Source organism: Chiloscyllium plagiosum, unplaced genomic scaffold (assembly GCF_037043375.1).
Source record: "Chiloscyllium plagiosum isolate Xiang-an unplaced genomic scaffold, Cpla_swu_hap1 HiC_scaffold_25, whole genome shotgun sequence".
Lineage (NCBI taxonomy): Eukaryota > Metazoa > Chordata > Chondrichthyes > Orectolobiformes > Hemiscylliidae > Chiloscyllium > Chiloscyllium plagiosum.
The window spans coordinates 52,239,256-52,265,794 of NW_028270163.1; the positions used below are offsets into that span (position 1 = coordinate 52,239,256).

The following is a 26,539-nucleotide window of genomic DNA, read 5'->3' on the forward strand; positions in this document are numbered from 1 at the left end:
CTGGTTCAACTGTAGCCAAAGAGGAGAACCTGAGGGTAATTCTGTGACAGATTTTCAGCAATTCTTTATATGTTATATATTCACTCGTGAATGCTGAAGGTCTCACCCACATAGAACACACATACACATAAACATTGTTGGTGTCACACTAAGAACTGAAACCCTAAGATAAAAATCATGTAACAACTGCAAATCTTTTGCGGTCCAAAAAAAAAAAGCCCTCTTCAGTTCAGGTTTGAAAAATGAGATAATGCCCACATCGTGAAGCCTCATCCATGAGTTCTCCATGGCATTGCTCTATCCCACCAACCGTTTTAGCTCCACATCCCAGCTCTCTATTTCTTTGCAACTTGACAAATGTCAATTACGATGCATTCCACTTCTCTTATCCATTAGGAGTACAGGTTCAGAAGTTTTCTCCCAACACTCCTCCTCCATGCTATTTAATTTATCCTAGCTCTAAAAGCTTTCCTGAAATCTCTTCAACCTTACCTAAAATCGTCTAACTTCCCATGAAAGACCTTCAAACAGTTATACCGTGAACAGATGCATGTCTGGGAGATGCAAATGCTTCATGATGGAAAACAAGAGTTTTTCTAAAAGACTGATTTTGTTTAAATTGTCCAGTCTGATGCATACCGATAACAACCCTCAATGAATTCCCAAGAGCAAAGTGTTGCACAAATCTGCAATCTGGTATTAAGCACAGACTAGGTATCCTGAAATTGCAAAGGAACAACAGCATTTCACAGAATGAAAACATAAGTTACGGATTGCGGTCGCTTGTATTGCTAGTACCTTTACTTGTTATATTGCTTTGAAATAGTTTTAAGACCACAGTCTCAATGTAACAGTAAACGTTGCGCAACATGTCATGCATGAACGTCTGATGATATTCTACACCTGGAGTAAAAATGTCTATTACATTAACACAAAGTTTACACATAAGATAACTTAAAATGTAATTTTATGATACAAAAGTCAATAAGCTGATAAGCCTACAAATACCACCCATGTTTAAAGGTTGCACTATTGAAGGATGTGCTAGACTGAATGTAACATCTTTAAATATGTTACTTCATTCACATTATGCTCATTATATACAATGAATGCTTTTCTTTTCTCCTTTGTTCAACTTACCACAATATCCACGTACATTTTATGATGTTCATGCCTGGGAAATTCAGTGGCATCAGACTTTGAGGTAACTGCACCAAGTAATGCAAGTATAATTTGATTGTTTCCATGTTTTACTTACAGGTGTCGGAACTTCATGGGTAAGGTGTTAGATTGGGTGCTACAACATTTTGTATGCATTCTGTGCTTTTGTAGAAAAATGTCTTAAGATGTTTCAGAGCTACAAGGAAGATAGCGGACACAGTCAAAGTTGGAGACATTGGCATTGGGGGACTGGTAGTTGTAGTTTGGTCAAGGAGGTGAATTTCATGGAGGATCTTACACCGCACAATCAGCATAGAGTGATAGAATCTCTATTGCGCAGGTCTCTATTGCCTTTAGGCCTATCAAGTCTGCATGGACCCTCCGAACAGTATCCCACCCAGAACCACCACTACCACCCTATTCTAATATTCAAATGACTGAAGGAATGAAACTAAGAGCAAGAAAAGCCAAAATGGGTCCATTAGATCATTTAACATATAAATGCAGTAGCTACTTTGCACAAAGCAACATCCCATAAAACAAATGATCACAATTCATCGATTTGACTAAGGAAGGATTGTTGAAAAGATATGACCATTACGAAGACTATTTTTTGGTGGAAAAGATTCATTATTTAAAAACCTAAAATTACAGTGATATCTACTTTGGTCAGATAACTTGGCAGCGTTCAACAATCAAACTAATAATCAAAGAATCACCACTTACCCTCGGTGCAAGTCTAAGGTTAAGACAGTCTATGAAAAGTAACAATCAAATCTTCAAAAAAGGAAGAAAAAGTACTTGTACAGCAACCAATGCAAATCTTAAACAAAAACGCTTTGATATTTGTAAAAAAGTTACATTTATTTGGGAGGAAGGAAAAGACAAAGGTAAGACTTTCTCCCCATTCACTCCCAAATAATGTCTTAATTTTGGATACAATTCCTCCAGTACTGCAGTTTCAAGGTACTTTCCCTAAGAGACCAGTGAGAACATGTATAGGGTATAAACAGGCAAGAAAAGAGTTAAGTTGTGAGTTTTGCGATACAAGAGGTTCAGCTGAGCATCACTCAGATCAGATAAGAACTTACAGTTAACAATGGGCAAGGGTAATGGGTTAACAAGGTGGAAAAGCATTCATTATGTAGCATTTAATAGGAGGAGGTAGTGTTCAGTATGTAACGTCAGTTAACAAGGTGACATGTATTAATTATGTGAAGCCAGGTATTCATTGTCTAACAGCAGATAGCTTAATCTTTACTGTTGATACTTGTTGATTGTAACAATCTATTGCCTTATCTGGATGCTCCTCCCTGTAAAATGACTATATAGTTCATTGAAAAACTGCTGTTCCAGAGAAGACCATGAACTCATGTCTCTATGCACATGGGCAGTCGTTCTCTCTTCCTCCAGAGCTCAGAATAAAGATGGAAGTAAAACTATACTGTGTCACTGAACATTTTGCTTTGACTTCGGTGGTGGTGATGGTGGGGGGGATCGACACCAGTACAGACATGGCGGCCCCAACAAACATCAGCTGAGGCCAATGAACTGTGGAAAGCAGTCAAAATTTGTATTTGCAAGTCAGGAGCAGAAAACTTTCCCATTCGGTATCCTCAAAACACCCTAATCACTTATCATACCTGCTCAAGAATCACTACCTCACAAAAATAATTAATCCCAAGAGTTGGGATAACCACCTCAATTTATTCTACTTTATGCACCAGTGTCAAATGATCCTCACATGAAGGTGTACAGTAACTGGGATCACAGATCAACAGTGCAGCAATAATCATTTTTGAAGGAAATACTCCAATACATGCAGTCTTTTGTGAATTTTTTCTTACACTATTGCTTTCATAAATAATAAATTGAAAAGAATTTTAAGCATGACCAAAGATGAAAAATAGAAACAAAACAACCAACAGTTAACTTACATTTAAACTCCAATAATCCAAATTATTTTAAGTTTGAAATCAATTGCAATGTCATGCAGTGCGAGTGTTTCTAATTTTGGCTCAAATCCCATCTGCTCCAGGCATGTGCTGGAACATGTCTGAGCAGGCTGATGAAAAGTATCCAAGATCAATTGCAAACATCTTGATTAAGTGCAGCAAAATGTCAATAGTTCATTAGTCAATACACAAAATATCTCTTGTTTTCTCTACTTAGTTTGATATCTTGGCACTCTCGACTCCAAGTCTGAAATATTAAATCAAAGCTCCATTTTCCAATCAAGTAGATGTAAAAAGTTCCAAGATACGTTCAAATAAGAATGCATGAATACTCTTGGTCACTCTTCAAATTAGATCACACAACAAAAAACAAACACTGGTTGAGAAGTCGTGATTTGTGAATTCCAGAGGATATGGAACAGTGCAATATAGATTTAACTTCTGCCTCACAAAATGACTGATCAGAAGAATAATGTAAGCTATTCAGCTCCATAGCCCATTCTTCTAATTAATGCAACCAGTGATCAACATCTAATTCCCTTACAGATTACACATGATCAATCTCAGTTTTGACACTTTCAATTAACTCAATTTTTTTTGTGGAAAGTATTCTGGATAATCAATAAATCCTATGAGAAGAAATGCTCACTGACATCACCCTTACTGCAGCACAGTTCTAATTTTAAGTACTTTTATATCAACCTTATTCAAATGTGTCACATGTGCCTGGGGCAGTTGGGACTTTAACCAAGACCTTCTAGCCCAGAGGCACAGATGACATGATCACTACGCCACAAAATTCCTCTCCAGTTTTGAAGTTATATTTCTTAGTGTTGGACTCTAACCAAAAGCATTCATTCCTCTATAGATTCTAAAAAACCAAAAAAACTGCAGATGCCAGAAATCAGAAACAATAACAAAAATTGCTGGAAAATCTCAGCAGTCCTGGCAGCATTGTAGAAAGAAATCAGCGTTAATGTTTTGAGTCCAGTGACTTTTCTTCAGGACTTCTTCCACTTATTATATGAACTCTTGACAGTTTTCAATTACAGCCACCCCTTAATCTTCCAATCGAAGGATGCAAGTCCAGCACGAGAAAGAATCTGATAACCTAACCCTTTTAGCATTAGCACTGTTCTGGGATATTCCAAGGAATTTGTGCTGCACTCCTAACTGAAATATATATGCAAATGTACTAGGACCCAGTAAATGCAGTATTCCAAATAGAATTTAACTAGATTGTTTAGCTATTTTGAGAGATGTTCTTAAAATTTATGTTATAAATTATATGATTAATAATTAAATTTATATATTTTTAAGAAATAGCATTCATCTCAGTGCTTAATGTACCATGGTACTGCTCGTAGTGAATGCGACACCTAGAGGATGGATTTCACCATGCCAAGGTGTGAAACTAAACTCTATAATCACCTAATCAGCCAGCTCGAAAAAATTAGCATGCAATTTATAGGATTGCCATAAAAATGCATACAAGTTTATTATTATTAAAGGAAGGGAACCAACCAGGAGCCATCTAGCCTGTCCTACACTTTATCTCTAGCCAACACACAATGTTGGCAATTGGGAAAGGAACCATGTGACTGAAAGATAAACAAATAATAGTTTGTGCCATCTTACAGAAACCTAGAGAGAGCATCTAAAGTTAGGAATTACTTTTAGTACTTTTGGAACAGAAGCAGAGATGAACAGCAATAAGTTTGACTTCTCTATAATTTGTTAATTCATAGTAGTGAGTGGAGAATATATCTTATAGAATAACCTTTAGCACATTGTTGGCTGAGGGTTTCATAGAATCCCTGTAGTGTGCAAACAGGCAGTTTGGCCCAACAAGCCCACACCAACCCTCTGAAGAGTATCCCACCCAGACCTATTCCTCTCCCCTGACTAATGCACCTAATCTAATCATCCCTGAACACTTCAGGCAATTTCATATGGCCAATTCACCTAACCTGCAGATCTTTGGATTATGGGAGGAAACTGGAGTACCCGGAGGAAACCCACGCAGGCACAGGAAAAATGTGCAAACTCCACACAGACAGTCGCCCGCGACTGGAATTGAAACTGTGCCCCTGGTGCTGTGAGGCAAGTGTTTGCACGTAGGCATGAATTTTCAAAACACTTTTGAATAGGTTACTTAATGGAGCTGGTGGGCAAATCTTGGACTGGCTAAGAAATAACTTACGTTACTGCATGGAATCACAAACCATGGAATTCTGCTGGCAGTGGTGTCAGAATGTTGTTCTCAACAACCTTAATAACTTGTTAGCGAGTTTTGAGACAATTTGTGGCTCATATTGAGGATCTGGATGCAAGTTTGCTCGCTGAGCTGGAAGGTTCGTTTTCATAAAGCAAACTTGCATCCTTAATAACTTGTATGTGTGTATTCAGGCAGTGTCCACAAACTTGTAGGATAATAAAGATAAACTATAATTAGATCTAGATGCAATGCAATAGAATAGACCTGGGTTTGTCAAGTGTCATTTCGAACCATCAATATTTGCAAGGCATAAAGACAGGGCTAACACCAAGTATGCATTTTATGTGAAGGGTTGCAGATCAAAGAATGGCGAGCAGAAAAAAATAACCAAGTGTTATTATAAACGAATCACTAAAATTGCAATGCCAGTGTCACGAGATGAAACTAAATAAAATATTGAGATGTATTGTAATGACAAACAAAACCAGTATAAAATAAAAGGCACAACAGTAAATTATCCTTCTACATGACTTCAGTTTTAACCTTGTCTAGAATACTGTGCCAATTCTGGTTCCCTCAGATGATGGCTGGTCTGGAGTTACTGAAAAACATTCAGAGAAAGCACACATCGATACCAATCTAAATATCCTTAGTTATTACACTAAGATCAGAATGGCTCTATTTGTTAAAACCCAAGAATAAAGATAAGCCATCAAGATAATCAAGGAACTAGACTGTCAGTGCAGAAAACTACTACAGTTAGATTGTTTTTGGGGGCGCTGGGAAAGCAGAGAACACATGTATAGGTCATGCAAAGTAGAATTGTTGTGTCAAGTGTTTTCATTTTTATGAAGATCACTTTTTTTTTGGAAAAAGGCATTACTTTGAGGACCAAGCCTCAAATCACTGCAAGTCATAAATAAAAGAAAAGAGCTGGATGAGTTGCTGAACATCACTGTCAGAAGAGCCTAAGAGATAGAGTATGGAAAGAGACCCTTCAGTCCAACTCGCCCATGCCGACCAGATATACTCTGTAAATCTAGTTCCATTTGCCAGCATTTGGCCCATACTCTTCTAAACCCTTCTTATTCATATATCCATCCAGATGCCTTTTAAATGTTCCAATTGTACTAGCCTCCACCACTTCTTCTGGCAGCTCATTCTATACACATCCCACCCTCTGCGTGAAAAAGTCGCCCCTTAGGTCTCTATTATATCTTTCCCTTCTCACCCTAAACCTAAGCCCTCTAGTTTTGAACTCACCCACCCCAAGGGAAAAGACCTTGCCTATTCATCCTGTTTATGCCCCTCATGATTTTATAAGGACACCTCTCAGCTGCTAATGCTCCAGGATAAATAGCGCCAGTCTATTCAGCCTTTCCCTGTAGCTCAAACCCTCCACCTGGCAACATCTTTGTAAATCTTTTCTGAACCCTTTCAAGTTTCACAACATCCTTCCTATAACAGGGAGACCAGAATTGCACACAGTATTCCAGTAGTGGCCAAACCAAATGTCCTGGTCAGTCATAACATGACCTCCATGTACATGTTGTTATGATAATGCACATTTTGTTAATGCAAATTTACTGTAACGCTATTGACGAATTGGAGGCACATTTTCTAAAATGCGAACTTTTAAAACATGTCTTGGCTGTAACACAATTACATCACCAACATTTAAGCTGGTTCTAATGCATGATTTTCCTTTAACGCAGCGTTGGACAAGAACGCAACTATCACATCATACAAGAACTACCTGTACTCAGTGCCAATAAAGGAAAGCATATCAAATGCCACCTTCACTACTCTATCTACCTGTGACTTCACTTTCAAGGAACTATGAACCTGCAATCGAAGGTCTCTTTTCAACAACACTCCCCAGGGCCTTACTATTAAGTGTATATGGCGTGCCCTGATTTGTCTTTCTAAAACACACATTTATCTAAACTAAACTCCATCTGCCACTCCTCGGCCCATCTGATCAAGATCCCATTATACTTGGAGGTAACTTTTTTGGTCATCTACAAAGTTATTAACCATACTTCCTGTACTCGCATCCAAATCATTTACACAATGATAGAAAGCAGTGAACCCAGCACCAACCCTTGTGGCCACAGGCCTCCAGTCTGTGCAACCCTCCACCATCACCCTCGGTGTTCTACCGTCTAGCCAGTTCTGTGTACAAATAGCTAGTTCTGCCCCTATTCGGTGTGATGTAACCTTGCTAACCAGTCTACCATGAGGAACCTTGTTGAATGCTTTATGAAGTCCACATAGAGCATGTCCCCTTTTCTGCCCGCATCAATCCTCTTTATTACTTCTACAAAAAACTCAATCAAGTATGCGAGACACCATTTTCTATGCGCAAAATCATGCTGACTATCCCTAATCAATCCTTGCCTTTCTAAATACATCTAAATCCTATCCATCAGGATTCCCTCCAATACTTTGCCAAGCACCAAAGTTAGGCTGACTGATCTATAGGTGCCTTGCTGTTCTTTATTACCTTTCTGAAATAGTGGCACCATATTAGCCAATCTCCAGTCTTCCAGCATCTCACGTGTGACTATCAATGATACAAATCTCAGCAAGGGGCCCAACAATCTCTTTCCGAGCTTCTTTCAGAGTTCTAGGACACACCTGATCAAGACCCTGAGATATCTCTATCATTATGCAGTTTTAGACATTCAGCAACTCCTCCTCTGTAATATGGACATTTTTCAAGATGTCACTATTTATTTCTCCATCTTCCATATCCTTAGTCACAGTAAACACTGATGCAAAATACTAGTTCAGTATCTCCCCCATCTCCTACGATTCCACACACAGATGGCCTTGCTGATCTCCAAGGTGCCCTATTCTCTCCCCAGTTACCCTTTTGTCCTTAATGTACTTATAAAATCCATTTGGATTCTCCGTAACCCTATTTGCCAAAGCTATCGCACGTCCCCTTTTTGACCACCGGATTTCTCTCAAGTACACTCCGACTGTTTTTACACTGAGTCATAGAGTCATAGAGATGTACAGCATGGAAACAGACCCTTTGGTCCAACCAGTCTATGCCGAACAGATATCCCAACCCAATCTAGTCCCACCTGCCAGCACCCAGCCCATATCCCTCCAAACTCTTCCTATTCATATACCCAACCAAATGCCTCTTAAATGTTGCAATTGTACCAGCTTCTATCACTTCCTCCTGCAGCTCATTCCATACACGTACCACCCTCTGTGTGGAAAAAGTTGCCCCTTAGGTCTCTTTTATATATTTCCCCTCTCACCCTAAACCTATGCCCTCTAGTTCTGGACTCCCCGACCCCAGTGAAAAGACTTTGTCTATTTATCCTATCCATGCCCCTCAATTTTGAAAATCTCTATAAGATCACCCCTCAGCCTCCGATGCTCCAGGGAAAACAGCCCCAGCCTGTTCAGCCTCTCCCAATAGCTCAATTCCTCCAACCCAGGCAACATCCTTGTAAATCTTTTCTGAACCTTTTCAAGTTTCACAACATCTTTCCGATAGGAAGGAGACCAGAATTGCACGCAATGTTCCAACTGTGACCTAACCAATGTACTGTACAGCTGCAACATGACCTCCCACCTCCTGTACTCAATACTCTGACCAATAAAGAAAAGCATACCAAACGCCTTCTTCACTATCCTATCGACCTGCAACTCCACTTTCAAAGAGCTATGAACCTGCACTCTGAGGTCTCTTTGTTCAGCAACAATCCCTAGGACCTGACCATCAAGTGTATAAGTCCTGCTAAGATTTGCTTTCCCAAAATGCAGCACCTCGCATTTATCGGAATTAAACTCCATCTGCCACCTCAGACCCATTGGCCCATCTGGTCCAAATCCTGTTGTAATCTGAGGTAACCCTCTTCGCTGTCCACGACACCTCCAATTTTAGTGTCATCTGCAAACTTGATAACTCTACCTCTTATGCTCGCATCCAAATCATTTATGTAAATGACAAAAAGTAGAGGACCCAGCACTGATCCTTGTGGCACTCCACTGGTCACAGGCCTCCAGTCTGAAAAACAACCCTCCACCACCACCCTCTGTCTTCTACCTGAGCCAGTTCTATATCCATATGGCTAGTTCTTCCTGTATTCCATGAGATCTAACCTTGCTAATCAAACGCCCATTGGGAACCTTGATGAACGCCTTACTGAAGTTCATATAGATCACATCTACTGCTCTGCCCTCATCAATCCTCTTTGTTACTTCCTCAAAAGACTCATTCAAGTTTGTGAGACATGATTTCCCATGCACAAAGCCATGTTGACTATCCCGAATCAGTCCTTGCCTTTCCAAATACATGTACATCCTGTCCCTCAGGATTCCCTCCAACAACTTGCCCACCACAGAGGTCAGGTTCACCGGTCTACAGTTCCCTGGCTTGTCTTTACCGCCCTTCTTAAACAGTGGCACCACGTTTGCCAACCTCCAGTCTTCCGGCACCTCATCTATGACTATCGATGATACAAATACCTCAGCAAGAGGCCCAGCAATCACTTGTCTGGATTCCCACATAGTTCTCGGGTACACCTGATCAGGTCCTGGGGATTTATACAGCACTTTCTCCTCTGTAATATGGACATTTTGCAAGATGTCATCATCTATCTCCCTACAGTCTATATCTTCCATATCCTTTTCCACAGTAAATACGGATGCAAAATATTCATTTAGTATCTCCCCCATTTTCTGTGGCTCCACACAAAGGCCTCCTTGCTGATCTTTGAGGGGCCCTATTCTCTCCTTAGTTACTCTTTTGTCCTTAATATCCTTTGGATTCTCCTTAATTCTATTTGCCAAAGCCATCTCATGTCCCCTTTTTTCCTTCCTGATTTCCTTCTTAAAGTATATTCCTACTTCCTTTATACTCTTCTAAAAGATTCACTCGATCTATCCTGTCTATACCTTACATATGCTTCCTTCTTTTTCTTAACAAAACCCTCAATTTCTTTAGTCATCCAACATTCCCTATACCCCCGCCCCCACCTTACTAGTTTAAATCCTCCCAAGCATTTCTAGTAAATTCCCCTGCCAATATATTAGTCCCCTTCCAATTTAGGTACAATCAGTCTTTCTTGTACAGGTCACTTCTACTCCAAAAGAGATTCCAATGATCCAAAAATGTGAATCCTTCTCCCATACACCAGCTCCTCGGACATGAATTCATCTGCTCTCTATCCTCCTATTCCTGCCCTCACTAGCTCGTAGCACTGGAGTAATCCAGATATTAATACCCTTGAGGACCTCTTTTTTTTTTTTAAATTTCTACCTAACTTTCTGTAATCTCCCTTCAGAATCTCAACCTTGTCCGTTCCCATATTGTTGCTTCCAATGTGGACAATGACCTCTAGCTGGCCCTTCTCCCCCGTGAGAACATTCTGCACCCTTTCTGAAACATCCTTGATCCTGGCACCAGGGAAACAACACACCATTCTGCTTTTTCTCTGCTGGCCACAAACGTGTGTCTGTTCCTCGGACTACACAATCCCTAACACAATTGATCTCTTGGAAGCTGAGGGAATCACTCAAATTTTTGATGTCTATACCTGCCACGTGTTTCCTTCTTACACTGAAATTACAGCTAATAAAAAAGGTAGGAAAATTTTGGGTGATGCATTTCATGGTGATATTTAGTTAGCATTCAGAAGCTTAGGAATTTTATAGATATGCTGTCTCTTTAACCGGCTTAGAGATTTTACTGTTTTAGATGTTTCCTGCAGAAGATTTTACTGCTATGGCAGGGATAAGAGTTGAGGATCATTATTCCCAGTTGCAACATGATAATAAGGAATAGGTTTGATCGATCAGTTGGTTGTTTCCTGTTTTTCCTTCTCATAAGTTTGTAAATAAAGCCATCCAGCTTTGAAACTGCTGCAAGGATGCAATTAAAGAGTGAAATATTAGCATAGGTAATTACAAATGTAAATTTGGTCATTGGTCATGACCATGGGAAAACTGACAAGGCAAGTTTGGATTTGTCGATAGGAAATGTACACAACTGCTTCTGTGCACATACACATTTGATATACAAGCAATACACTTACAGCAGTAATAAAGTTTTAAATAAATTTACTACTGTTACCATCAGATCTGACAGCAGCTCCTCATATTAAATAATGTCATTGTGGTTTTCAACCAAATTAGTACCGACAGCAAGTGCTGATAGATCAACTGCTGAGGTAGGTTCAACATACTCGGGTCTGATCCTAGCTTTGTATGATAATGAGACAATTTAATGGGTCAGCAGAGATTGGAAATGGAACTATGGACATATTTGCTCTTTGGCAGGAGAACAATGAAGCTAACCGATGTTGCAGCTAAACTAATGAACTCAGCACTGATCAAAGACAAAACCTAAATCACCTAAGCCTCCAATAGCTCTATTCATTGTGTGAACGGTTTACCTTTGGCCCCAACCCTAAATACATAAGAACATTTATGGGAATTGTTATATATGACCCAAAGAGTACCACAGATATTGGCATAAAGGTTGACTTCTGAAGTCTCCTAAAAGTATTCCAAAATGGATTGACTTTCATAGACAGTAAAGAATGTGAACCAGTAGTGCTGGTGTGTGCCATTTTGAAACTTTGGGAATAAATGCAACACCAAGATAACCAGTGATGCCAAGGCCAAATTTCCTCTCAAAGGCAGTTGGGGGAAAGCTAAAATTTAGCTGGGACACTCCAGACTGCCAAACCAAATTTACTTGATGAAAGTGTGTGCAAACTGGTTTACAATTTCAAAACTTGAACCCCCATGTCATATCAACCTTATCTTTGACTGAGAAAATAAGTGAAAAACTCATTCCAAGTGTCAAGATGTCCACTGGGTTGTCTTAAATTTTCAAAGAATTGAAGTAGATGAAGGAACTGTGTGATTCACAAGTTTCACAGAAGCAACATGGCAATATTAACCTTTCAAGAAACTGATCACCATGAATGATGTTGAAGCTCAATGGATCAATTCTGAAGATGAAAACAGTATTCCTGCCTATTGCTACAAACTCACAGACTGAGGCCAGTTATCCTTACAGAGTATTTGGCAAGTCAAAACGGTAAATTCAACTTTGAAAATATGCATGTGTAAATTTATGTATTATGTTACACAACAGGGACAGAGATAAGAGATGTCATAAATAAGAGGCAGTTTGAAGCTTAAAGAGGAAAATACTCTCTCAACCAAGAGGTCATTAATTCACTAGTGAAGATAGTATTTCGGACACATTTAAAGGATATCCAAGTCTTTTTTAAAACATCAGTGGTATGGTAAACAGCAAAGAACAGCACGTTCTTGTGTCAGAACCATGGTGATTTGAAAGAATCACACTGCTGTCCTGGTTGACCTCTAACCTTCACCCTCCATAAACTTCAGCTCCATAATGCTTACACCTAGACTCATTAAGTCCTGCTCACCTTACCTTCATTGTACTCATTGATCAATGTTGGTTTCTGGTCCAGCAACACTTCAAGCTTCAAATTCACACACTGCTGTTTAACCTGAGAACTCAGTGTACCTCCAACTCTGGCTTAGTATGTTATCCCAATGTTCCTTTGCCTCTCCATTCGCATGAATCTGTTAAACTATTCAGGCCCCAAACACTGGAATTCTTTTCTCCTCCTCATCCCATCAGCTTTTTTTATCCTTTTTTAAAACTTACCTTTTCTGATTTATATCTCATTTTGTTCATGTCAGAGTGTGTAACAAGTTCTTATGAAATAACTTGGGACATCTGAAAATATGTTCTTATAAACTGAAATTATTATTGACCACAAAACATTTTTACACATGGTATTTATTGCATTAACCAATCTTTACATTCAAATTCAAATAGTGATACCTTTAAGTCGTACAAGGTTGACATATTCAAAAATTGCAATAATTTCAAGCATCCCTTGTCTAAGGATAGGTCAGTAAATCTGGCTGAAGAAAACGGACAAGCGGCATCTCAAAAGGTAATGAGTTTTCAGTCCACATTTTGCAATAGTAAAAGTTTGCTTGCAAGGCCTCTGTTTAGATCAAATCACACACAAAGACATGCAGGCTAGATTGGAGTGACTAACTGTTTATGAAAATAGTGGGGGTTGAGGTCTTTACTTTGCTCATAAAGGAGAGAAATTAAAGGCAAAACAAAAGATAACAATAATTTCCATTTACATAGCATAACATAATGAAACATCCAAAGGGATTTCTCAGCAGCATTACAGAGACATGACACCAAACCACATACGGAAATATTAAATCAGGTGGCCAAAAGCTTGACCAGAGGCAGGAAAGTTAAGGAGGCACCTTCGGAGGCTGCCTTTGTGCCTAAGATGGCACTGTAACTGGCAACTCAAACTTTTACCTGTACTCATTTGAGTACGTGATAATAAAAGCTAATTTAATGCAACTCATTTAATAAAAAGGAGGCAAGTGAGGTAGTGAGACAGGTGTGCAGGGGGAAGCAAACTGCTGAAAATTTCACAAACCACAAAAATTAACAAATTAAGTCACTAACTGGATTACCTCAGCACAAAGTCAACAAATTGAGAATTTCTGAAGCCATAACATGAGCACAATAACATTTTTCAGAGTTCAGATTCACAATGATTAAAAGTACATTTTGGCAATTCAAGCTTAACTAATATTTTTAGTCTGTGTATATACATACATACATACACACACGCACGCGCGCACACGCACACACACATAAATTGAGATTATCACATCGAAGTATCACCAATTTATATTTGGGATTCCTTCTGAAATACTTCTGAAACAGCAAAGGTGATTACCTCAGAGAGATCGGGACCTTGATGAGATGGGACAATGGGCCAAGGATTAGCAGATGGAGTTCAATTTAGATAAATAGAAGGCAAATCAGGGCAAAATTTATACACTTCATAGTAAGGTCCTACGAAGTGTTGATGAATAAAGAGACCTTGGGATGTATGTTCACAGTTCCTTGAACGTGGAGTCGCAGGTAGACGGAGCAGTAAAGAAAGCATTTGGTTTGCTTGCCTTTATTGGTCAGTGCATCGAGTAAAAAAGGTAGGTGGTCATGTTGCTGGTATACAGGACATTGATTAAGCCACGTTTGGCATACCGCATTCAATTCTGGTCTCTGTGCTAATGGAAAGATGTCGCAAAACTTGAAAGGGCGCAAAAAGAATTTATAAGGATGTTGCCAGTGTTATCCAGTTGGAGCTAGAGGGGAGAGGCTGAATAGGCTGGGGGCTATTTTCTCAGGAGCTTCAGAAGCTGAAGGGTGACAATATAAAGATTTATAAAATCATGAGGGACATGGATAAGTTGAATAGACAAGGTCTTTTTCTGAAGTTAGGAGAGTCCAAAACTGGAGGGTCTAAGTTTCAAGTGAGAGGGGAAAAATTTAAAAGGAATCTCGGGGCAACTTTTTCCACACAGAGGGTAGTGGATGGGTGGAATGAGTTTCCAGGGAGATAGTGAAGGCTGATACAATTACAACATTTTAAAGGCATCTGAATGAGTACATAAATAGGAAGGGTTTAGAGGAATATGGGCCAAATGCTGACAAATGGGACTAGATTAACTTAGGATATTTGGTCAACCCAGAAATGCTGAACAGGAGGGTCTGTATATCTGTATGACTCTATACTTCCATCGGCTTTTACAGCCGTTCTATTTGAGCAGCATAGTATGAAAAGCAAGGATTTAAAATTCCAGTTATTGGTTCAGTTTTCAGATGGTAAGAACAATGCCAAAACAAATCAGCATTCACTGCTATTACCGTACTGAAGGTAGCAACAAAACTAGAAGTCAGCATATGCACAGAACAATCCAGACACTTATCAATGATCCAACACTTCTTCAGCACCCCAACAAGATCCCAGTTTTTTTTTTTAATTTTAAAACACACAACAATTTAGATCAACAAGGAGAAAAGGGTTCTCCTGGTTGGTTCTCAACACTATAGGCAAGACACTGCCACTACAAAGTAACAGGCAATTCGGTAACAGCACAACATTTTGAGACAGTTTGAGATGGACATCTGAAAGTTGTGGCCTTTGACCCATTTACAAATTTGTACAATTGACACAAAATAATGGATTCATCAGGATAGCCAGCATCCTGCAAGATTGCTTTAATGAGCTATGTTTCTGCATCAAGCTGGCACGGTTAGCAATTGGCTAGAGCCTATTGACACAATTGGTGCAAAGGCCAAATTCTCAGCTCAGGGAACTACTGTCTTTAAAAAACAAAGTTTGTTTTACTGCCCAAGAAATACCTGTAAATGGAATTAGTGCTTTAATTTCCTGGTTTAAATGTTCTGCTTTGTGCTCTGAAATTATGTTGAATGTAATTGGTTGGTTAGCCTGCTGCTCAACATCATTGCTGATGCATGCCAAGTGATCCCTTCAACAGGGCAACAGACTGAAAAAAGCAATCAGCGAAAGAGGAAGCCCTCAGCTCAAATATTAGTAGACTTTTGTGTGTAGCTTTCTGAGGTCAGCAATGACTGTTATTGCCTCACTGTTGACCTTAAAACACAGGCCAATGGTTTTCCACAATACTGGTTGAAGCAGCATTGGTCAAGACAGCAGGACAACTTCCGGTTCTTTAAAATTTACCAGGTCCATTTGATCTACTAGAAAGTATGAAAACCACCTCGGTAAAATATTGCAACAAAACTCTGGATCATAATTGAATGTTCTTTCAAGAATGTTAGATTTTACATACCTTCAAACAAAAATAATATGTTGGACATAATATTATTGGAGAACACCGCCTTGGCTTCAACAAAAAACTGAATTTTAAGATCAGAGGAAGCTTTTTTAAAAAGAATATTCACAGGGCGAGGGTGTCGCTGTCGCAGCCAGTATTTATTGCCCATTCTAGAGGGCAATTAAGAGTCAACTACATTGTTGTTAGTCTGGAGTCACATGTTGGCCAGACCAGGTGAGGATGGCAGTTTCCTTCCCTAAACGACATGGGTTTTCTGACAACCAACAATGGATTCATGGTCATCATTAGACTCTTAAATTCAGATTTTAATTGAATTCATATTCCATCATCTGCTATGGCAGGATTCAAATGTTGATCCCAGAACATTAACTGGGTCTCTGAATTAGTAATCCAGCAATAATACCAGTAGGATATCACCTGCCCAATACACTTTAAACTTTCAAATCCTCATTTTAATTTGAGTCAAGTGGCTAATTTCAAGAATATATGCTAAAATAAATTTATTCAAAATAATCCTGATACCAAATTACACCTACACTGAAGCTTTTGAAGTTGAACTCAATGGATTATACTTCCAAGAAGGAAAAAAAACACTTCAGAATCGACACGAAACTCTTTGAAAAGGTTCTCGGTAGGAACGCCTTGTAGTTATTCTATAACATCATACCAGCTTAATTCTTTCCACTGGCCGTTGGGTGGGTGTGATTAGTTACCTATTGCCCCGTCCTTCATTTGATGAACAAAATCTCACATTATCTGAAAATGACGAATTAATTCACACAACCCAACGCATTAAAATGGAAACAAAACATATTGCAACTACACAACATCCTGCAGAAGTATAATTAAGATCAACAACCTGAAAAGATGCCTGGCTCAGTTTCAGTAAAAAATCAGCGTTTTAAAAAACTAAATGTGATTTGTTGCACATATGTTGATTTTATTGATGTCTATTAAGACTAATAGACCACATATTTTCCATCAAGATATGCTCCAGTTCTATTAAAATAGATTGAAATAAATTATACTTACATTATAATCCTTCTAGTCAGGAACCAATACTTCCGTCTGTGTCGGTCATATCCTATAGGCTCATGGCGAATATATGGTTTATTTTTCTGGATCTCAGGCACACAATCACAAACGCCACAAACTTTGTGTGCCACACAGATCTCACACTGCCACTCATCCTCTGGCACTTCTTCAAGTGGTGGTTTCACACATTCCAAATGGTACACAGCTGAGCAGGTTTCACAACAAAGGAGATCACCAAGCTTGTGACAAACCCGACAGTGGTCATCATATTGGATCACACCCTCCGACATCAACTCCTCGCGGGCGATGTTTGTTGTTAGGAACTGATCCACTAAAAATTGAAGAACTTTGATTTTGTTTTCTATTGGTCCATATGGGTATTCATCCTTTTCCTGATAGGGTAGTACATGATGGTATTCCCGGTCACTTTCACAATAGGCCCGAACCAGTTCTGGCCACGTCATTCCATCTATAAGGTACAATGTAGAATTGATGCTATCTTTTAAGTCAGCAGGACCAAAGGTGGTATTTGAAGAATCTTCTTCTCGCAAAATCGCTTTCAGCAAAGCAATGTGCATTTCCGCAATTAATGTGCACTGTTCCTGACCAACTAATGCAGCACAAAAGTCTTCAAAGCGGAAAGGTGAAAGACGCAACACGCTTCCAAAATTATTCAACACCTCATAAATAGCAATAACGCTCAATAGCTCTTCACTGGGCACCAATAAGTCTTCTGAACATTTTGGAATATCAAGAGGAACAATGTTTGTTTCTTCAAACAATGGCGATCTTGCCCGATGCACCCTTGTCTGTCTTCTCCTTCCTATAAATACAGCAACAGAGCAAGATAATATTTGTGTAACTTTCTAGATCAGCCACAAACAAGAGAAAATTACTTACATGTGCACAGATCTAGCTTCTCCCATCTTATTTTCCCAAACATCTGGATGATATAGTATACATATATGCTTATTAATTTATCACGCTGAGGATGCAAAATACAGAAAACATTAACATATCAGCATCATAACAGTAAGCAACTTAATTTTCTGTAAAAAGGTCAGTAGTATCACCTGCCTACCACACAGTCAGCTGATAAAATTGAAAGCAGACTTGCTAAAAACATACAACGCACAACAGGAAGTGTTGTCCTGGCCAAATGTTACTTCACAGAAGCCCGAATCAAATGCAAGCTGACATTAATCGCAAAGAAGCAACTATTAGGAGAGGTGATAAAATACTTGTTAGTTTTCTTCCGAGGGGATCTTAAAGGATAAAAGGTGAAGCAGAGAAATTTAGAGGGGGAATTCCAGAGTCTAGATTTAACCGAAATACAGAAAGGTGAGTGATGAACAGAGAGGAGGAATATGAAGTTGTCAGGTTGTAAAGCTCAGTATGGCCATTGTGATAGGGAGACACGGGAGTCATTAGTGTTATAGAGATGTACAGCATGGAAATAGACTTTTCGGTCCAACTCGTCCATGCCGACCAGATATCCCAACCCAATCTAGTCCCATTTGCCAACACTTGGTCCATATCCCTCTAAACCCTTCCTATTCATGTACCCATTCAGATGCCTTTTAAATGTCATAATTGTATCAGCCTCCAGCTTGTCTATCTTGGATTCCAATAGCTGCAGTTTTTTTGTTCCACAACTTACTCTGGCACTCATTCCATACACGCATCACCCTTTGCGTGAAAAAGTTGCCCCTTACATCTCTTTTCAATTTTTGCCCTCTCACCCCAAACCTATGCTCTCTAGCTCTAGGGTAAATAGGTCTTTTCTCCATCCATGCCCCTCATGATTTTATAAACCTTTATAAGGTCATCTCTCAACCCCCGATGTTCCAGGGAAAACAGCCCCAGCCTGTTCAGCCTCTCCCTATAGTTCAAACCCTCCAACCCTGGCAAAATCCTTGAAAATCTTTTCTGAACCCCTTCAAGTTCCTCAACATCCTTCCTACAGGAGGGAGACCAGAATTGCACACAATATTCCAAAAGTGACCTAACCAATGTCCTGAACCGCCGCAACATGACCTCCCAACTCCTGTACTCAATACTCTGACCAATAAAAGAACGCTTTCTTCACTAACCTATCTACCTGAGACTTGAAGAATTTGAACAGAATTTTAAATTTATGGTTTTGGTGAACTGGAAGGCAATGTAAGCCAGCAAACAGAGGTATGGTAAGTGACGTAACCTGAATATACAACAGGATATGGGAGGAAAATTTTAGTGTATCACCAAATTTGAGAAAATATCTTGCATCATTCTTCAGTGCAGAGGACATAAGCAACATACCAGGAATAGTGTACATCAGGAAGTAGATGACAGAAAGAGCTTTTTTAAAAATTACAATCACCAAGGATGTGGTTACTGCAGTCTGACAAGGGGCAGATCCTGATGGACTTCAAGATCTTTAAAAAACTGTGTAGCGAGATAGTTGGTGTCTTGTTTTTAATTTTCCAATTTCCCAGATTTGGGTAACCTACCATTAGAATGGCAAATAGCCAATGTAACTCTTTTGTTCAAAACTGGAAGGGAGATGAGGAGAAGAGGTGAGGGATGGTTGGAAGGGAGGGAAAAGAAAAGTAGTGAGGAAGGTGGGGGAGTTAGTTACTTTCTGCAAAAGTAGTATCATTTTCTGTGATCACTTGTAACAAGATATTGTTTCACTCACACCTGTTAAGTCTGAACCCATGGCCAAGTGAACCTTGAACCCTATCTCTACAAATTAATAACCCAACATGCCACAGCTCTGGGCAACTGGGAACAGCAATGTTATGAACAAGGAGCAATGCACAACAGGTCTGCCAGATTTAGAACTGGACCTTTCTGGTTTTATCTTCACCCTAATAACACCTGATTGGAGCAGTGCCCCCCAGACAGTAACAGGACAGCTACCTCAGCCCTGTCAGAATGCAATAGTTCATACATACCACAATGATGCAGGAGTTCATCCAGTGACAAGACAATGAGAGAACTTTTATTGGGCTTCTGGGACAATATGCAATCCAGAAAAAACAACTTAAAATGGGTTTTAAATTTGCCAGTATAAATGCATATGGTATAAAAGCCACGACACAATGTGTCTCCAGTTGGCTTACCTAGCCAATATCAGAGCAGACTCCCTGATTCTGCAGGAATGCATGCTATCATACCTCAGCAGCTGCAAGGAAACAATCGAGCTTGTGGACAGACAGACCTTCGATTTGGTTCAGTTAGGGGAACCATTGCTGTTCTTCTGGCCTAGGTATTATGCTGCAAGGAAGCAAGTCCCCATCTCCGAAGTTAACATAATGACAGTTGGGCACCTTCGCAAAACAGACATTATGTACAGAAGCTCATCACTGAAACTAATTAAAATGTATGCCCCAGCAATAGCGCTTAAGTGGCTGGCCATCCTTCAGCACCTCCCATTGCTATCGGCAAAGTCCAGATCGGCATTCTGGCCGGGAACTTTAACTGTATCATCAACGTGGCTGGACGATCCAGAGGGGTTGACAGCAAACTGAACACCATGTCCAGATTTTTGAAGGAAATGGCAAAAGATGCTAAAACACATGTTGTCTTTAGCATCCCTGCAGATGGAGCATAGCGTAGATACACCTGATCGTGGCCAGATGAGTAAATCCACTCAAAGACAGACGTCCTGTCGAGTCCTGAGCTTTCTTGATCACGGCCAACGCAGTCAGGCCAATATTCTTCTATGCCCACTGCCTCCTGCTGGCTGACAGTCATCTGCAGGACAACCAACAGCAGGCCAGCAAGAGAATATGGAAGCTGAACATGAAACTGTTGACGCCAGAGCACACTGAGGAACTCAAAAGGGATTACGTAGGTTGGAGAACTGTGAAACCCCTCCTTGAGTCTCTCGCGGACTGGTGGGAAACAGCCAAAAGGAACATCAAGAGGTTCTTCATCCTCAAAGGTCTTCAGAAGGCAAGAGATAGGGAAAACTCCATAAAAGTATGCACAACTTATTCCTGCTGCAGACAAAGGGATTTAGTGTCAAAAAGAGATCTCCAGGAGGCTAACAGCCAGCAAGCCTCATTGCCTTGGAGGTCCTCAAGTCCTTGGTCAGAAGTAATGGCTTACTGCCAAGTGGTGTTCAGCTCTGTGGAGCTTGTTTTTTTTTGGGTGGGGGAAGAGGGGTGGTTACCTAACTTGAAGGATGGGCAAGGCTTCGTTGCAACAGAAAAACCCTGAGTATTTGGTCCATTCCTAATGGTAAAATCCATAAACAACCACAAATCCATCATGCAGTGGTCAGCACAAAATATCGTCCAGACCATGTAGGAAAAGAGTGAGAAGTGTAAAGAGTTGACCTCGGCTGAGAGTTGCAAACTGGGAATGGTCTACATGCTCAAGGATACAAGAGCTTGGGGCAGCTGCCGTCAAGACACAGTCAAGAAAGACCACTGCCTAAGGGGTTTCTGCCAAAGTATAACAAGGGTCTATTCAGTTATCAGACCCCCTTCACTGCCTCAAAAGGAAGATAAACAGTGTCCTGCATGAGTAAATAATGCCTTTGTTTGCAACTGCAGGGAAGCCCGGAGGAATGTCAAATTCCAATGTGTTTTGATTTTTTTTCCCTGTGGCAAAGAGTGCACAGAATTGTTTTATTATCTTTTGTTTGTACACAAAGAATTTTTTTATGAATAAAGTATATCTTTGCAATATAAAATTAACAACTGATATGCACAACAGAAGATTTTATGGTTAGATTTTCTCAGATGCAATCTGACATGCACAAACATTCTTCTCCATTCTTATTGTCTTGAACTGCTTTTTGTTATCCAGCAGCACAATACAGTTCACCCAAGGGCCTCCATCATGCTCTTTTGCTCAACTCTAAATAAAACAAAGAAAAAAATCTTTTCTGTTTAAGCTATCATGTTGTGCGCACTGCACAACCAGTGTGACTGACTCCTCTACATCATCCAATACTATTGTGGAATCAGCTCATATGATTACAGCTTAACCACTCCATCTCAAAATTCTCTCCTCAATGAGCAATTTGCCTATCCAATCAAGACAAATGATTCACCATACTCTTACTTCTAATCTTCTAGAACCTAGGGATAATCTAGAACAAGTCTTTTTTATGTTCAGGTGTAGCAGATTTAGAACAGAGATGAGGAGAAATTACTTCTCTCAAAAGCGGCATGATTTGTGGAATTCACCACTCCAGAGTGTGTGGTGGATGCTGGGGCACTGATTGAATTGAAATAGGTAGATAGATAGATTTCTAATAAATAATGGGTTGAAGGGTTACAGGGAGCAGGCAGGAAAGTGGAGTGAGGTCGAGATAAGATCAGCCTGATCACATCAAATGGCAAAGCAGGCTTCAGGGGCTGAATTGCCTACTCCTGCCCAAAGTTCTTATGCTTTCTTAGGTAGTCCCTTGAAACGGAGGACAAATTCTTCCACTCTGGATTTGGGAGTTCCCAAAGTGACTGAGCAGCCTGGACTTGTCACAGGTGGGGCAGATTATGTTTGAAGAGTCAGGTGGGTGAAATGATTCGGTTTTTCCTTCTGCTGTTTGTGTTGGCCTGCACCAAATGAAGAAACTTTCAAAAGAAGACTATTTCCTACCAACTACCTGATGCAGTACTTGGACTTCTCTGTGATCTATGCCATCAACTAAAGCATAACATCCAAAACAATTTATACAATTCCAGATTATCTATTAACTGTTTCATATTTAATATCAGTAAGTTACATGCCCTTCACTAAACCTACGAGGATAACATACTTGTGTATCCTAATATGCTCCACATACATCAAATCTCTGATCTCAGTGTATACATTATTATACAACAGGACGGTCCAATGGCAGTCACTGAGGCATGACAAAAGGGAGTGTGTTTTCTGTCCTAAAATTGAATATAAAATGGGGAACGAGACAGCATAGGTTTAAGGTGAGGGAAGAAATTCAAAAAGGGACCTAAGGGGCAACGTTTTCACAGAGAGGGTGGTGCATGTACGGAATGAGCTGCCAGAGGTGATGGTGGAGGCTTTGTCCATATCCCCCAAACCCATTTAAAAGGCATCTGGATAGGTATATGAATAGGAAGGGTTTGGGGGGGATATGGGGCAATTGCTAGCAAATGGGACTTGATTCATTTCAGATATCTGGTCAGCATGGACAGAAGGATCTATTGCCTTGCTGTACATTTCTATGATTCATGACAAAATAAACATTATTCACCTTCTTTCCTCAATTGAATCCTTAATTCAGCAGAGGATATCTAAAAAGATGACTAACTTGAAACAAAGATGACCATGGAAATATAACGGAGTAAAAATCATAATATGCTTTTGAGCAGTATGGTGGCTCAATGGTTAGCACTCTTATCTCGGTGCCAGGGACTCAGGTTTGATTCCAGCCTTGAGTGACTATGTGAAAGTTGCATATTCTTCCCACTTCGGCATGGGATTCCACATGATGCTCCGATTTCCTCCCATAGTCCAAAGATGTGCAGGTTAGGTCGATTGTCCATGCTAAGTTGTGCCATAGTGTCCAGGGATGGGCAGACGAGTGAATTTGGTGTTAGCTGCAAACTTACTAACCATGCTTCCTACGTTCTCATCCAAATCATTTATATAAATGATATACAAAAGTGGACCAACACCAATCTTTGCAATAGATCACTTATCACAGGCCTCCGGTCTGACAAACAATACTCCACCACCACCCTGCCTCCTTTGGCAAGCTCACCTTATATCCCATGTGATCCAACTTGATTAATTACTCTACCATGTAGAATCTTGTCAAAGGCTATACTGAAGTGTAAGCAATGGTGAATCGCAATGCTATAACAATACAAAAATGTTTACGAAACAACTAATAATCATTAGGTTTGTTCAGGATTTTAACCTGCTAATGACCATCCTACTGTAGCTACAAGTGAAAGCCTAAGAACAGGTCATCTGATAATCCAGTTAGAAAAATCACATCCTGAACAAAACAATCAGGATAGCACAGTCTTAATTTAGCTGGCTGCTCTGGTGTCTGTGTCATTTTCTGATTATACTGCCGAGGCTGCTTGTAAATATGATCAAATAGGTAGGGTCTCCTGATTTGTTCAATGCATGACAAATGGCAGTTCTCAGAAGGAAGGTAGATGTTGGAATTTTATTATATTTATAGCTAACTGACAGAAATGCCACATTCACAGTTCAGAATTTACAGATGGCATAATTCAGAAATTTGAAAATGACTAACTGACAATATTTGTTGCTCTCTTACAAGGCACAGGTGCTGGAATCACAACAGCAGAACTGAGTACATCATGAGGACAGATCTTTCAAAGTAACATTACGAATACTTTAGTGTTAAGGATGACATACTTCAGATGCAAGCTATGTTTGAGCATCACCTATCTGTTCAGGTTTATGTAAAAAGATTCTTTGGGACTATTTCAAGTGTATGGAACTCTCTCTGTACCCTTGCCAACTATTTTTCAACTAGCACAACCACAACAAATTAACTGTTCACTTACTTTATTTGCCATCCACGAATCTTGTTTAGTTATCAACAATACAACTCATGAAATTTCAATTCTGGTCAAAGTTGTCTCATATCAACATCCAAATAAAAGTGAATAAAATATCAGATCTACAGAGAAAACTCAAACAAAATTTCTCATGTAGCTGGCGACAGAAAACCAAATATTAACTTGAGAGCAGAATACGGGAATACTGGGGCCAGAATATGAGCCACTCCAAACTCATGCCAGTGATAAAGATGCCAACAAAGACATCTCATATGAAAGATTACACTAAACACATGTAAAACACACAAAGTTCAGTTACTACCAACGTAATTTTACACACTACTAAATGACTCTTTCTTACATTTGTAAACATTTACTCAATGCATAGTTTCAAACTTTCCACCGTCTTTGAATTCACAGAACTAGCAGATGTGTGGTCACAATAGGTTCATTAGCCTTATGAAGCAATGGTCAAAGATTCTGTTTCTTGAGACAAAATTTACAAAAGAAAAAGGTTTATTTATCACCTATTGGTAACTGTAAAAACCAGGCTGAGTTCACTATAAATTGGCCCACAAGCAAAAACTTAGGAAAATGAACATTTTACTCTCTCAAAACTAAATTACTTTCTTTAAAAATACACTACTTTAAAAAATGTTGTTATCTGGGTATGGTCGTACAACACTAGCCAATCCATAAATGTGTTCCTTATCTGGCAAAGAATACATTTTAGGTCATCTAATCATATTTGCACTCCCAGGATTTTGTTACAATAACTGATTCAAAGTTAAGTCAGTATAGATTTTGATTGGCAAGTATCAGTCTTATTCCCGTCCAACCAATTTCAACAATTATCTGTCAAATTTTTCATTCCAATCATTATTACATGAACATGTCAATAATAAGCATCTGTCCCCAATGATGCACAGAAGAGTAGATTCAGTTGCACTTGCTTCTCACTTTTACCACGCCAACTTTTACTGCTGAAAACACAAGCTACTACATAGAAACATGCTGGTCAAGATCTCCCATCTTGCACGACTTCAAAATAACCTGCATGTATATAACATTCAATATTTATGCAATAGGAATTTAGGATTATTTGTATCACAAATCTCCTCAACTTTTAAAATATTGCTGAGTGAGAATACAGCTACGTAATTCAACCAAATGTTATAAACTTAAAAGCAGCATGCTATGAGAGGGAAGACGGAGTTGAAAAAGAAAAAAGTTTCGAAGTGTTTTTGAGGGAAGGCTGAAAATCCAGATCCAGTAAATACTGTTAAATATTTTGCTTAAATCAATCATGGGATTCTATTTTAAATTGAATTATCCAAGTGTGGCTCAAGTGCTGTTCGACAAACTGAAACAACATGATAGAAAGTACTGACACTTGTGGATACAGTACTAAAGATCCCTACAATGACCGGAGTTGTTGAAACGCAACTGCTGCTTAGTGAAAGCATTACATTGGGTACAAATTCTTAGAAAGCATCAGGACATTGTTAATAAAGCACAAGGGACTGTTTTCTTTTTAATTCAAGACAGAGTGGAAAAGAAAGGTTACACTAAACACATGTAAAACACTACCTCAGCTGGAACACTGCATCAAAATCTGGACGCACATTAGGAAGAACATGAAAGCTTTGGAGAGGGTACAGAGCAATTTACTAGACTAGCTCCAGGGATGAGGAATTACAGTTACATGAATAGACTGGGGGGAGATGGGGTGAAGGATGAAAATGAGACATTGAGTGAAAGAGGATCTAACTGGATTGATCTTCAAAAGAAGCGCAGAGTGAACAGGCTAAATGGCCTCCTGCTGGGCTGCACTATTTAATTACTTTCCCATTCTTAACTGTGCTAAAGTCCAATTTTAACAAGAAAAATAATGCACAAACACTGTCAGCTCAAATGACTGAGCATTTGGCTCACAAGCATTG

General features: G+C 39.5%; 1 protein-coding gene across 4 annotated transcripts in view; it reads right to left on the minus strand.

Moving 5' to 3' along the window:
• Positions 1 to 26,539, minus strand: part of bptf (bromodomain PHD finger transcription factor) — a 147,047-nt gene that overhangs the window by 116,729 nt on the left and 3,779 nt on the right. For all 4 annotated transcript variants that reach the window (XM_043715050.2, XM_043715048.2, XM_088000732.1 and 1 more), the window contains exon 2: positions 17,092 to 17,917. In XM_043715050.2, coding sequence (XP_043570985.2) covers positions 17,092 to 17,917 — 826 coding nt within the window. The remainder of the gene's footprint in view (positions 1 to 17,091; positions 17,918 to 26,539) is intronic.